The following is a 15,250-nucleotide window of genomic DNA, read 5'->3' on the forward strand; positions in this document are numbered from 1 at the left end:
TTTCTTCAGTATCTAACTGTGTAAAAAAGTACAAAAATGATACTGTTAACTGTTAATAAAGGATTTTGTTTTCCGAAAAAACAGCTCAGAAACTAGATACTTCCACACAATTCAAATACATCTCACATCTATTTCTGTTTATTTATTAACTGTTAAATTAACTAAATCCCCTTGAATTAATCCTTAAAATCCAGTGAAAGCTGATCTTTTTGTATAGAACAAAAAATTTAATGGACTAAAACTACTGTAATAATACAAAATGAATACGATACAGAAACAATGAACATTGACATGTTCTACAATTACTTCCTTATTTAAAAGAAAAAAGCTCTGAATTCAATACAAGTTCAATAAAACTTTACATCAGGCTGTCACTTCTGTAGTTTAAAAATAAATGTTCACAATAATGTTTCACAGAAGAGAAATACCAAAAGATTGGAAATGCCAAAGGATTGCCAATACAAAATACTAAATGCAGCCTCTTTATGTGAAAAATATCTGCACAGAAATGTAGTATTGCGTAGTAAATAAACTGCAGTGATCCATCGCGGTTTTTTATCATTGTAGCTGCAAAGATACAGTGATATGGGTGAATGAACAACCTTTTTTTTTTAGAGTTTAAGTAAAATGGAGATTTATCAACTGATAGATGTGAAATGAAAAAGGGATAGGAATGCCATAAAAGCACTACTACTACTGTTGTTATGATTCATGTTACAGAAAAAAATCATAAATGCTAATTGCTAGAGATGCATCATATACAAAATTTATTGAAACATAACTATTCCTGTGTTACAAATTGATGTTTGGAGAAAGCAAATCCAGCAATGTAGCGATGTGAAGGGACCTTCTGTTTTTTCTGATATGTAAAATGTGGTATGGCAAATTATTAAGAATAATTCGTTTCTACGAGTAGCGTAGAAACATAGTTCTCAGGTTTTTACTCGCCAATCGCAACTTACAGCAGCTCTTTCAAGATTTAATCTTATAATGTTCCTTTTGGTCTGAGTCAAAAATCTGTCACACCATACTGTAGCTTATAGCGCTGTGGTGGCTTTACACAAAAGGAAATTGCTGGCTAACGGTTTGAGGACATGGGCATGCATGCTTAAATTACATCATGGGACTAATTTTCAGAAAGAGTTTTATGTCTAGCTGCACATTTCCAGAGCAAATTGAATTCAGATATGCATGAACATGCAGCTGAGTTTACCACAAAGAGTATAACACAGTTCAACTGCAGCAAAAAGCGAGCTCAGCTAAAAACAGTGCACAGCTATAGATTATTCCAGTATTTCACTGTTTGTAATCAGTTAAGTTAATGGTGATATTTGCAGGAAAAGAATTCGGGGGTCCATTTGGAATAGTTTTTAATTATATCTAGATAGGTACGACTTGCCTGTTGTTGCCAGGTAATGCAGTTGTTCATGTTGTTTGTGCATGGATGTTGTGTATAATAAAATCTTCATGTTTGTTTACATTTTAAATTTGATCTTAGCAAAGACCATGTATATTAGACATTGCCTGGAGATGAGAAATGCAGTCCAAGAAAATTATGTACATCATTTTACTAGCTTTAAATCCAATTGTGCTTTTTTTTCTTTATTCTGTATTAGTGACCTGTGGCCAAGCCAAATACTTTTGTCCGCTTGAACACATAATGTAACTGCCTCACTCAGCTTTGATTGATGGCTTTAGCATGCTGCTAATTAATAGAGCCCCAAAAAGAATGCCACTCTATTCTGCTCAGTCCAGCAGGCCTCGGTTAAAAGTCAGCGCCTAAATGTGAGGCCTCTATCAGTCTATCTTGATGTATGAGTGCAGGCATACAAATTAAACATGATACAACCTCTTAGAGAGTCTTTGCTCAACAGGACGCCATTTGGACTAATTTCTCCTTGTGATTAAGACAATAAGAGCACTATGCAGCATGCTGTAATTACTCTGTGTACAGACATCTGGATTTGAGTTCCCAAGTGCAACTATCAAACAAAAGCCTGCTCATTTCAAATTGTATACAGAATTAGTGCAGTGACAGCTAGACTACTTCTGCCTTTGTCTTTGCTCTTTGCTAAATCCATGCCATTCCCCGGGAGCAGCTGTAGCATTAGCACACAGATTTACTAATAACAAACACAAGTAACAAAGTAGAGAATATCACCAAGAAGCAAACCTCTAAATTATTAGATCATGCTGCAATTTAAAGAGTGCAAATGTGCATTAAAGCTAAATCTAACCAGTGCTTAGCAGTCAGTCTGGTTGATCCAGTTGTAAACACTCTTTTATCATTTTTGTCATTAGTACATTATTTCAGAAGTTTGAAGATTAAGACAAAATGCAAAGTTCCAGGTCACATGTAATCAATTATATGCATGCTTGCATGTGGTTATGCATAAAATATCTGCTCTGATACATAATACATATATGCTCTGGTATAAGTGTTGCTTCACTTGAGCATATACAATTGCTTTTGTCTGAAAGTTTTTTAATGGAAACTATGTATTTTAATGGAACAGATTTTATTTGTAAAAAAAATATTTGAGACGCATAACACCTTATAAACCTTATTACAAATATTTATAATTTTATTGATAGTTTACTTGTACAAGATGTACATTCATTTTTTTATGAAACAACAGAAAAAAAAAATATAGAAACCCAATGGCAAATCATGTCTGGGCATGCTTTCATATGAAATGTCAGTTATGGGATACAACTAATTTTATGGAGCATCAAGAATGTTTCAACACAAAGTTTTGATCATGTTCTCCATCGTCCCTGAAACGTTTGTAAACTCAGACACGCTACATTTTAGTCAAACAAATGTTTGGCAATCACATGTTTGTTTCAAACTGCTGCAAATGTTAGCCTTTAAAAAGTATATAAAAATAATTGCAAAGCCATGTAAAAATGTACATGTGAAATTAGACCATTCAACATTTATAAACTTTCAGATAAAATAATAAATAAAAAGAACCTTTGACCTCACTTTAAGAAACAGAAACATTCCTAAATACCCTAATGAAGTGAACAACAAAACTGTACCACAATGTATAATTTATTGTCAGAGGTAGACCTAACTAGGATCTACTAGCTCAAAGGCAGTTTATATCGAAACAAATAAAAATCTGTTACAAACAACAGGCTTGCAACAAAAAAAAAACTGACGTTTTCCTCATATGATTATATTTAGTTCCTTCAATGGCAAATGTTAATGACTGGCATTTGTGTTGATGTGATAAAAATTTGATACACTGTTAAAAAGTGTAAAAAAAAAAAAAATACTATTGTAAATGCTTTTGTAGATTTAAATCCATTCATTAGATTTCTACTATTACTGAAGGATAGTCTTTGGTGGGCAATTTTAGCCAGAAAATCCTATGATGCTAAAGTAATTGCTGTATATTTGTAGAGAATTAATTTTTTGCCTGGTCTACCTCAGTGTAGTATCAAGATTAAAATGTACATATGCGAAACTATGTTTAAGTACCATCACACGTGGGGAGTTATGGCACAAATTATCATTTACATGGCCAAGGGAAAAAATGTGTCTGTGTAAAACAACTAGGAATACATCAATATCAGTGCCAAAAGAAATTGTTCTTTGTTGATTAGCAAACATCAACTGCTATTTGTTTCTTTTTTTTCTCTCATATTTACAGTATTGCACTTAACTGCACATAATTGCATTCAGTTAAACTGATGTTTCCTTAAAACCTTAAATTAGAAAATTGCAGTGACCCTTTTATTATTTTGACATTTCAATATACTTTGACGAAACCCCAATTTCACCCTCATATAGAAGTAGTTTTTTCTTGCAAGAAGGTTTTATAAACACCTTGATACAAGACCTGAAGTGCAAAAGCTAGTGCCACTTCTATTCCCAATACATGAAGCAAAAGAAAAGAGAGAGCCAAAAATGATGGTACAATGAAAGCTATGAAAGCTAAAGTCCTTCAGACCCATGCCCAGAGGAAATATACAAGATATGTATTTCACTATGTATAGTGTTTCCTCCAAAAACTGTAAGAGAAATTTAATTTTCGTGATTGTACTCTTGGTGTGAGTGCTGCTTCCGATCCCTGTCCATTGTGGATTTAAAAAATAAAAAACTATATATAAACTAGGTGCGTGGTACTATGATAGAAGGTTGTCATAGCAGGGTGAATGTCAGTTACAATGGAGGCCCTCCCCGTTAGAACTATCCTTCATTTTAACACATGCTCTTGACAGCAGCACAAACACAGTGGGTGGAGACAAATATGGCCGTTGTATATATATTTTTTTCACACTCTGTGTGGCTGACAATCCAAACTTTTGAGTATTGAGACTCTCATTCTGAGAGTACTGACCAAGTTCTAGCTTTCCTCAGTCACTCTGGGTCTGTCTTTTGCTTTGCTCATTTTCTAAGAGTCTCCACTCTTAATCGCTGGGTTTCAAACAGACATCCAGATATTTTTGTACGGTCCTGGGGCTGTGATCTGGGCCTGGAAAGGGCTGAGCCAGTGGCCTCCAAGCAGTCCTGCCTGTTGGGCGAAAAGTAAAAGGTGACTTCATTGGTATTTAATTACCTTTTTCTACAAGTGGTGTGTTTTGGCAGCTGGTTTTTGTGACATTTTTTTTTTAAGTTCTCTTTACCCCCAAGCCCCCCATGCTCTCTCTCACTCTCACTTTCTTTTCTCAGTACATTTTCTCTCTCTTTAGTTTTTATTTTGTTTTTGTTTAACTGTGAGTGTCATGGCCTTTTTCACAGGCGCAGTCTTGTGTGAGAAACAATTATCAGTTCAGAGCAGCAGAGACGCCCATGGGGGTCAGAGTCCAAGCGCCTCCGCATGTTTTCTTGCCTTGAGTCGCAGGTCAGCGATGCTGGAGTTCTTGCTGTTGCTCTTGGCAGCCGCTGCTACAGCGGCCGCTGCCGAGGCTGAGTCTGCCAGCGAGGCGATTGGTAGTCCGAACGGTGGAGGAGGGAACATCAGGTAAGGAGCATGCGCTGCCAGGTGGGGGTGCAGGTGAGGATGCGAGTGGGTCACCCCCTCCAACTGGAGCTGTGCTTGGACCTGTGAACCGAGAAGAAAACAAATGCAGCATTACTGTGTAGCAGGCTTCTCAGCCTGAGGAGAGTCACGGATTCAGTTTCAGGCTTGGACACACCATGCTTCCCTTTGCACTTCTCTAAAGGCTTCCACTAACTGCATGTTTTCACTAAAAATAGGCCAGGGCTAACTCGCACTTCTTTTCATCTGAGTTAAAATTGTTGAATTATGTAGTGCGCCCAGACAACTTAATAGGCAAAGGAATCCGATCATTTGAAAATCTCTACGCATTAGTATGATTCATGGAACTTTGCATCCATGCAAGCAATCCTGCAGAAGCTCGTAATCCCAATTATGTATTCGGTTGCATAAATAAACAATTTTGCTCACAAATACGGTTATAAATATTAATTCTGATGTATTCCTGAGCAAAAAAAAAAAAAAGAGCTAAACATAAGCAGCATAAAATATAGAGTTTCCCATTTTCAACCATTATTTTAATATTATGAGGTGAAAATTATACATTGCCTTTTTTTTCCTTCCATCTAATGGTGCATGTGTAAAAATTACAAATCTTATAGCTCTCTGTTACGATATCCAACTAAAACAAAGCACATTTCATGCTATGTAGGTGGGAGATTTTTTTGTTGCATTTGTTTAAATCCATGCATAGGAAAAAAAAAAATAAAAAAAAATAAAAAAAAAAATATATATATATATATATATATATATATATATATATATATATATATATATATATATATATATATATATATATATAAAATGTATTTTTTTTTTTTTTTTTTTTTTTTTTTTTTATAGAATAATCCTAAAACAGAAACGTATTAGTGTGAGACATGATCAAAAGGACATCACAGCCCATTACATTACACCGCTGTGCATAACTCCCTAACACTCTCTTCTACTGACACACACCGACTACAAGTGAGATGTAGTCTGAAGCATGCACGCGCCTGAAGCATGCACGCGCCAGTCAGTCACCCGGGTCAGTGCAGTACTTTAACACTGCTCGCACCGTCTGGACAACAGGTGGCGGACATTTTGCTATAGAGTAGGTGGCGCCAGATTTTTGTCCTCTTCTCTCTCTGTGCTGCTGTTATGGTGTCAGTATTCAGGTCTCACTCAGTCCTCCTGCCCTCCCTGTACCGCTCACAGCCAATATCCGTCTGCGCTCTATTTCTCCCCAGCGTAAACTCTTTAATCTGGACGCACTGTTAGCTTAATGAGCGCCGCTTCTTCTTCTTCTTCTTCTGCTGCTGTTTTTTTTTTTTTTTTTCTGCCTGACTGACGCACTCACGATTCCAAAACACACACTGGATCAAATGTCTCCCGGTCTCTCTAATCTCACTCTCCTCTCATCGAGGCTTACAGTTGAAAAGGACGCTTGGCTCTGACATGGCCCCCAGTTTGCGACCCCCGCAGCATACAAACCTTTCGACAAAGCGGTCCGCCATTAGGCTGAAAAAGTCAGAGTGTTTAGCCCTTAAGTCAGCGTTGTGCCCGCTGTTTGGTTTTGAACGCTCGAGCTGCCAACTGACTGATGAGTTTTACCAGGGGGGGGGTGTTGAGCAGTGAAATCCAAAACCTGTCCTGAACTTTAGACACACAGGACCATACCCAGGCAGTGCGTCGTACCTATCCGAAAAACCTCGCATTACACTGCGTCTAATGCTCTTCATATATATACACACGTGCGATGGCGATCTGCTATTTCTGTGCAGTTTATTTTTGGGAGGACATGATCCATAAGCCCATAGAGAATCCGGAGGACAAAGATGCGGACAGTCTATGGATCAAATGATCTCTCAAACCGATCCTGATTGATTGCATGCTATCTTTTTCACGCATCAGTTTACAGCGCTCATTAGTAAGACTGGAAGAAATGGTTTTGTTGTCGGTACCTGTTGAAATGGCATCCTCAGGGCGCCCATGTTAACGTAGGGAGCGACTCTGCATGCGTCCAAGTGACTGGCGGAACCCAAAATCACACCTGCAGATATACAACACAAAAAAACGACACACATGAGGTGCTGTACTCTCATGACGCACATTATGAAAAATCAATAACTTTTTCAAATGACTAGTTTGCAATCCTAGTTTCCAGTCCCTGGCCTGCTGTTAAAGACTAAGCCTTTCCATAACACTGCTTATACATGGCTTAATATGAAAATAGTTTACAATTTACCTTTGTGCATCTGATTTTCTTGTTTCCGGCATTTTGCTCTTCTGTTCTGAAACCATACCTGAAACATAAATGACATTGAATGAACTTGACTGACTTGTAGCCTATTCAGATGACACCAAATTATATTTAGTGCCGCGTTCCTAATCACGCAGCCTTATTTAGTAATGGGCGTGTTTTCCTCCCCCGTGGATAAATAAATAAATAAATAAATAAATGAATAAATAAATAAATAAATAAATAAATAAATAAATAAATAAATAAATAAATAAATGAATGAATGAATGAATAAATGTAGATAGATAGATAGATAGATAGATAGATAGATAGATAGATAGATAGATAGATAGATAGATAGATAGATAGATAGATAGATGATTAATTATTTACATTTGGATTGAATTAAAGGTGTAAATGCCCAAAATGACAAAATAAGGTTTTAAGCATTCCCAAAAAGATATTGAGTGCAGGGGTTAACAAAATAGATAAAGCAAAATTATAACTGCTGCTGAAATTCACTAAAGTTATTTCCATAAACTGTGTACACCATAGGAATAATGATAATAATAATAATAAATATTATTAATAATAATCATCATCATCATCATCACATTGTATAAGGTCGGCCTGCATGTTATTGATTGTAGAGAATGCGACATGTCAATTTGACTTTTCGATCTCATTATAAAAATAAACGAATATTTTGTCATTTGATACTCCTTCACTTTTTCTGTGGCTGCTTTTTTATATTCGTCTTTTTCTGTGGCAAAACGAGTGATTTACGAGGCCATAAACAGCTGCTTAATAAAGTCTATAGTCCAAACACAGAGGATACAGCTGTGCGAAATTAGCTAACAGTTTCCGAGCGTTTTATAAAAACAGAATGAGGTTTCTGTGCATAAGTGAGGGTCATGAATGTGTGAATGACATTTTCAATAATAAGAGGGACAATTTCGGAGAAGTGGTTTAACACAGATGCGTTTTCGGACTGATGTAGTCTACACACACTGCTCTGTACAGCATATCTAATGATATCATTTAATGACTAGTACAATTTCAGACGTGTAAAAGCCCCGACTCAGCTTCCTGCTATGCTCTTTTCTAAACAATTTGATCATAAATAATGTTTCACGTGTAGTTTAATAATACGTGCCTCATGTGATATTGAAAACAAATCAATTTTCAGTTCGAGATCAATTCTAATTATCCATCCGTATGCAATGCTAAGCGAAGTAAATAACACTGGTTTAGACAGTTATTTCTTCATTAAGGACCACTCAATGATGCATTTCGCAAATACCCTAATCCGATTTCCTTTTGATTTTTATTAGAGACAGTGAATAATGACATTTAATTTAGCTCTGCACCAGGAACCGAAAGATATTAGTTGTAATTGAATTACTGCCTTCTCTTCACCAAGGTCTCATAACTTTCAATTAGATTCCTGACAGCTGCTCGGTGTGAGGTTTCTGTAGAACACTTCAGTAACAGGTTAATATCGCCTCTGAACCTCGTGCCTTACAATTTCAACACCAGCGTTTAAGATCAAATCAATTTTGTTCCCATGCTACAGGAGATATTGCGCGTCTGTTGTCTGCATTCTGGTGCAAACACGACCCTGTGCCAAAATATGTAAAAAGCACATTTTTGAACGCAACGCCGTTTTTATGTAAATAGACCACACAGTACTTACAGACTGGTTTGTGTGAGCATGCTCAATATGATTTGACATGTGCCTATAAAAGGACGATTTTTTTTTTTTCGATTGGCCAGACTGTGGCCTAGGCGGTGAAGCTGCCACTTTTTGCCGGAGCGAAGCTGAGCCCCAGCCCCAGCCCAATTGGATTATTTCTAATAAATTTTTATGGGAACAGTATATCAAGCCAATGGTAGATATTACAAAGATAACGCTGGAGAAAATGAGGTGTGTGACATAAGAAGGTGTCCCCTGCAGCAGCAGTTCAATCTCTTCATTAATTTTAATGATGTGGTTAGATCTTTCCGTAGCACATAAGCAAGTTTACCTCTGATCGCTGGTGCTGCTGGAACTACAGGAGCCATTTCATATCCACGTTCACTCCCGAACTCAAACTCGCCCAAAGTGACAAATGACTTTTTTAATTTAATAAACATCTGCATGGGTAAGTTTGTTTTAAATAATCACCATTCTGCTGTACGATTAAGATATTTTATATTCACTAAATCAAAATATATCAAATTGGTTCCAACTACTCTATACTACATTACACGAGGTGCATAAATATATACATCATGTATTTGCAGGAAATGATCTCCACCGTGTTTATTTCGAGATTCTGCCCTGAATAATAATTTAGGTCAAAATATCAGAAAGTATTAAATTATATTTTGTTACCAATACATTTAATTACCGTGAATGACTGGGAATTATTATTATTATTATTATTATTATTAGTAGTAGTAGTAGTAGTAGTAGTAGTAGTAGTAGTAATCCTAATAATAATAATTCAACACATTTCTCATTTAGATCATTTAATATAAAATTATAAAGTCAATTATTTATTATTATTATTATTAGTAGTAGTAGTAGTAGTAGTAGTAGTAGTCGTAGTAGTAATCATAATAATAATAATTGAACACATTTCTTATTTAGATCATTTAATATAAAATTATAAAGTCAATGATTTATTATTATTATTATTATTATTATTATTATTATTATTATTATTATTATGGAATGTTTTTTTTCTGTATATAATTATCATTATGATTATTATTAATAATAGTACTTTACTCGAAGTAATTCTAGTAATTCTACCAGTAAGTAGTGTAATAAACTATGCATTAAAGGGGATATCAGTATGTGTCTTCTTGAAGAACATAAGGCCTATCAGACTTCAAGCATTTGTGAACAACAGTGTTGTATATAAATCATTAAACGTGCAGAAGAGCCTTTTTTTAATCTTAATCAATTTCCCCATGTTCTACGAATTATAAATGCATCATATAGTTATAATATTGTGATAAGGTAGTGCATAGAAGTGTGTGTAATGTGGACAGACTGCCGCTCTGTGTAGGGTTGTTGTAGAAAAACTAGTCCTGAGAGGACATTTATTATAGTTCCAGCAGGGGTTTGTGTTAATCGACCTGCTAAAAATAACCTCGGCCTGCTAAACGTTTCCACTGCGCCTCGAGAATGTGTCTATGCCTAAATGTCCATATAACAGTGCCATTTTGTTTGGGTCTCTAACAGCACTGGGACGAGCTCTTACCTGGACCCTGGCCTCGGAGAGTCCCAGTCTTTGACTCAGCTCCTCTCGCATGAACGCGTCCGGGTAATGCGTCTCATCAAACAAGCGCTCTAGTTCATTCAGCTGTTCTAAGGTAAAATTTGTCCTGCTCCGTCTCTGTTTCAGTTTCCCCTGGGCGTCCTCGTCCTCCGATTTCACCTCTTCTTTCTTTTCTTTGCACTCATAAATCCCTACAACAACAAAAAAAAAAAGAGAAAAACTCATGACTCCAAGCAGCCTGGTACAAGGCGATGCTAAAACAGTTTATCCTGTCAGTGTGATAAATATACAGAGGATTTTATTCTTCTGTTCTTTCATGCCACCACACAGCACTCTGAGAAAAACATGCACAGAAGGTTTGTTTGTGATCTTGTGTAGAAGATGTGTAGAAGTGTAGAAGACTTGGACAGAAAGTGTCTCTGGATATCTTATTATTAAAATAATATCACACCTTGAAAACAGTTGTTTTATTATATTTATTGAATATTTAGTGAATCTAATTGTGTCATGCTTTAAATGATGCACGTTTTACTACTCATTTTTAGGAAAGAAAATGCTTTCAAAAGGTAAAACATGATTAGCATAAGACAACTAGCGCATTGACATTTTGATATATACGTATATATAATGAGAAAATAAATCCTATACTACTCAGACTGCTACATAGAGAACATCCAGCTAGAAAGTGTCAGTTCTGATGTCATTTTGCGACAGAAAACATTTGCAACAATAAATCCGCACAAAAAATGCACTGTCCGAAATAACACAAAATATTGTTAGTGACACGTGAATTCAATAGTGGTCATAATAATAATAATAATAATAATAATAATAATAATAATAATAATAATAATAGTGATATTTTTATCACCATTATTATTATTATTTGTATCACTATTATTATTATTATTATTATTATTATTATTATTATTATTATTATTATTGGGCCTACTTCAAAACGACTAATACTTTTAGAAATATTTATTTGCGGTATTTAATCAACATCACGTTTTTGGTGTGATATTTATTTGTTGTTGTTTTTTTCATACTACACCGTTTCGTAAAGCAGGTTTAATTCCAAGTTACCCAATCCATATTGTTGATTGTCTTTGCTCGTTTTTTTATTTATTTTAAAAGAACATTTATTTATTCAATGTAATTTTATGTATTATTTAGTCACATTTCTATATTATGTTACGATAATAGTAAAATGGCCTGTTATTGCCACGTAATTTAATTTTGCTAAAACACAAAGAAGATCGACAATTATTCATCATACTCATTATAAATTCGAGAAAATGCGCGTTTTCAAATAAATAAGGATCATATTTGTTGATAGGACAATCACAACCTGTTCTTTAGAAACAATTTCTAAACCTTCTTTACTGATTCAGCTACAGTTTTCCATGAATTGTGCTGCTTCTTAGTTCGCAATAAACATCAACACAAACTAAACGTTAGCAGTGCACACGTTCAGGCGCCAGTTTCTTAAAGAAAACGCCGTGAAACGTCTCTTACCGTCGCTCGCCCTGGCCACGTTAAACTCCTTCAGCTTGTCCTTGTCCAGCTCCACGTGTTCCTTGAACAGATGTACGGGACAGTGCGTGTTGCTGTCGGTAATGTCCTGCAGGCTGCTCTCCGAGTTTCCCAGCTCCCTGGCCCTTGCCAAGCCGCTCTCCAAAACTTCCCTGTACGTGATGCTCTCTTTGCTGCTCTCCTTGCTCTTCTGGTCGAATGATTTCGACACGAACGCTGTGAGTTCTTCCATGGCTGAAGAAGAAGCGCTCCTGATGGCACAAATCCACTTTAAACGACCCTAACGCGCTGCTCTCCCTCTCTCCCTCTCTCTCTCTCTCTAAATGCGTGTGTGTGTGTGTGTGTGTGTGTGTGTGAGCTCGATAGTAAACGCGCGGATGTTGGGAAGGGGGGTGTACGAGGAGGAGGAGGAGGAGGTTTAGATCACTCCGGTTGGTGTGTCTGTGTTTTTGGAGATCACACTATTTATACGGCGCTCACCTCAGCCCAACCCCCACCGCCGTGTCCTGAGCAATTACAGGCTCCTCTCGCTTCTGAATTCAACTTTCAGCAGCTTTGCTCCAAATCAATGCCGCCATGGAGCCCCTTAATATGATTACACTTCATTAAACATGCCTACGGTGTTGAGGATCCGGGGAGCCGTGTTTAATTAATTCCGCGATAATTTCATTAAGGCTATTAGGTGATGTGAATGGTGCCATAACGTGAGCGGATTTGCCTGAACTCCATTGACGCATTTTAGGGGACGGATTTTGAGAAATATTTATGCCTATTGAAATGAATTACAAAGTCAAATGATCGCATGATCACGAAGCCCAAATTTATATATAATTTTTTATTTTTTTAAAGATCGATTTATAGCAAATATGAATGGATTATTTGTGCCATCAATCATAATCGCTTATATATATTTCCATAATTGCATGAATCTAATTAAACTTTTGTATTGTACCTAAAGTTGCTTTTGTTATGAAAAAAAAAAAAAAAAAAGATTGAGCCTATGGCCAATGATGATAATAGTAATAACCCTGAAACTAAATGGGGGGGGGGGGTGTACAATGTAAGCTGTGTAACATTTATTGGATTTTTTTTTTTAAACAAAAGCCATTGTCTAGTATGTGCTTTTCAATAGTTTCCTCTAAAATTTGCGTATTATTTTATAATGATTTATTATTAGACGATCGCATTTTGGAAATATAGGTGAAATTTTGTGATCATATTGGGATCAATTTATATTGATTAATTACCATTTGTTTGAAGTTATTTTTGTATTTATTATTTATTATTTGAATGTTTCCATGGTAACAGTGTTATACAAATCAGAATGTACACGGCGGTGTTTTTGCTCCGAAATAAACGCTTTCAAATGAATTAAGGGGCTCATAAATATCACAATAATCGGATAAAATCAGGGAAAATTTCGAATAATTTTTATACTACTACTACTACTACTACTACAGCTACATAATAATAATAATAATAATAATAATAATAATAATAATAATAATAATAATAATAATAATAATAATAATAATAAATAACCGAAACCAGAGTGTGTACAGATGGTCACTAATGGTGTGTCTGATAGGAGTGTATTAATCCCGGTAATGTTCAGACTGCCATCACACTCCGCGATATTCCAACATGTGACCTTGGGCTTCGTGCTGCTGTTTTTTTTCCTGCATTAATTAAGTGCTGTTCAGTCCACGGTAGGAAGTTATATGTGAGACATGACTGATATGTTATTGAGCTCACAGGCTACTGTGGGTTATTAATGTTCATAATAAACACATATTTTTCTAAATATACATCTCTTTCGTTTTTCTTTATACACACTGTTAATTAAATAAAAATGTTATTATTAAGAAAATAAATATTATTGAAGTCCTGCAGAAGAACAAGAACAAGAAGCTCTTTCTGTATATTGTGTAGGTATAAGTTGATTAGTGTGTATATATATATATATATATATATATATATATATATATATATATATATATATATATATATATATATATATATATATATATATATATCAAGCACGTTCTGCTCTTGTAAGGTGGTGTTTCAGAGGCATCAACTTCACTTGAATTCAAAGTATATAGTTTATTGATTTTGCAACTCCACGGTTGGAGAAAAAGGAAACAGACAAAGAAACAAATTCTGTAAGTTTTGCATAGTATTTACTGCAGCATGTTTCGTTTATTCATAATATTGTTTCAACAATTATCACCAGTTGTGAAACAGTACACGTGCAAAAAACCCACGTGGGTCTTCCCAATCAGCAGCTGCCTCGGGCGTGTACAAGACAAATGTTTCTTATAGCGCGTTGTACACTAAGTGGCCATGCTTAAAGACGCACCATCCGTGTTTGAAACGATGAGATATCAGCAGACTGAGCTGGAGGAACCGATCCTGCCCTCCCTTCTCCTCTCAGTTCCTGACAAACACATTCCCAGCTGCAGTCTGTATGAGGCCGCTTCATGATTAATATACACAGATATGTGTGTAAACTGCTGTCTGTGAGATCATTATTATTCATTATTATTTATTATTATTCATGCTTTTATTGCAAATTAGATTTAGTTATTGGATGATGATGACGATGATGATGATGAGAGAAGAGGGAAGGCCTATACTAAAGAGCAAACAAAAAAAATCTAGAGAGATCAGGATAAATATCTATTTTAATGAATTAATTTCATGTGATATCCGTCTCCTTGTTTTTTACTATTTAAGTTCTGTAAATTAACTTCAGTTTGCTAAATGGCCATAGCACAAACAATGACATGGTAATTAAGTCGTAAAAGGTTTCGGCCTGAAGGCGGACAGGCTGATAAGATGGTGTTTTGTGCCCTGATAGAAAAAAAATATATCGTCAAATAAAATATCGGTATAATATATAAAATATCTCGTGTGGCGTAAAATGCAAAAAAAAAAAAAAAAAAAAAAAAAAAAGAACGTGATATAGTTTGTGTTGTGTTTTTTTTTTTTTTTTAAATGATTTAGATTTTTACACTTTTATCAAATCAGCAACAAACCTATATTTTTTCACTGAATCCCACTGAGGTGCAGGTAGCGCAGGGGGGCTCGGCGTCTCTGCGGCATGCGGATGGATGAAGCGTTTGGGGACAATAATTCCCTATGTTTTATACGATCATTATCATGTTCATTTTGGTGAATACGATTCCTATTTCCTCTGAGTTAAA

The 15,250-nt window shown here is 35.5% G+C and overlaps 1 protein-coding gene across 1 annotated transcript; it reads right to left on the reverse strand.

Annotated features, from left to right (window-relative positions):
• Positions 1-2,555: 2,555 nt before the first annotated feature.
• shox (shox homeobox) lies at positions 2,556-12,464 on the reverse strand. Its single transcript, XM_083537936.1, is given in 7 exon segments — positions 2,556-4,451; positions 4,454-4,526; positions 4,845-5,057; positions 6,956-7,044; positions 7,240-7,297; positions 10,488-10,696; positions 12,024-12,464. Coding segments are annotated over 7 exon segments (921 nt in total). The 5' UTR covers positions 12,274-12,464; the 3' UTR covers positions 2,556-4,422.
• Between the last annotated feature and the right edge of the window lie 2,786 nt (positions 12,465-15,250).

The sequence above is a fragment of the Silurus aristotelis genome, assembly GCF_946808225.1.
Source record: "Silurus aristotelis genome assembly, chromosome: 3".
NCBI classification, from domain to species: Eukaryota; Metazoa; Chordata; class Actinopteri; order Siluriformes; family Siluridae; genus Silurus; species Silurus aristotelis.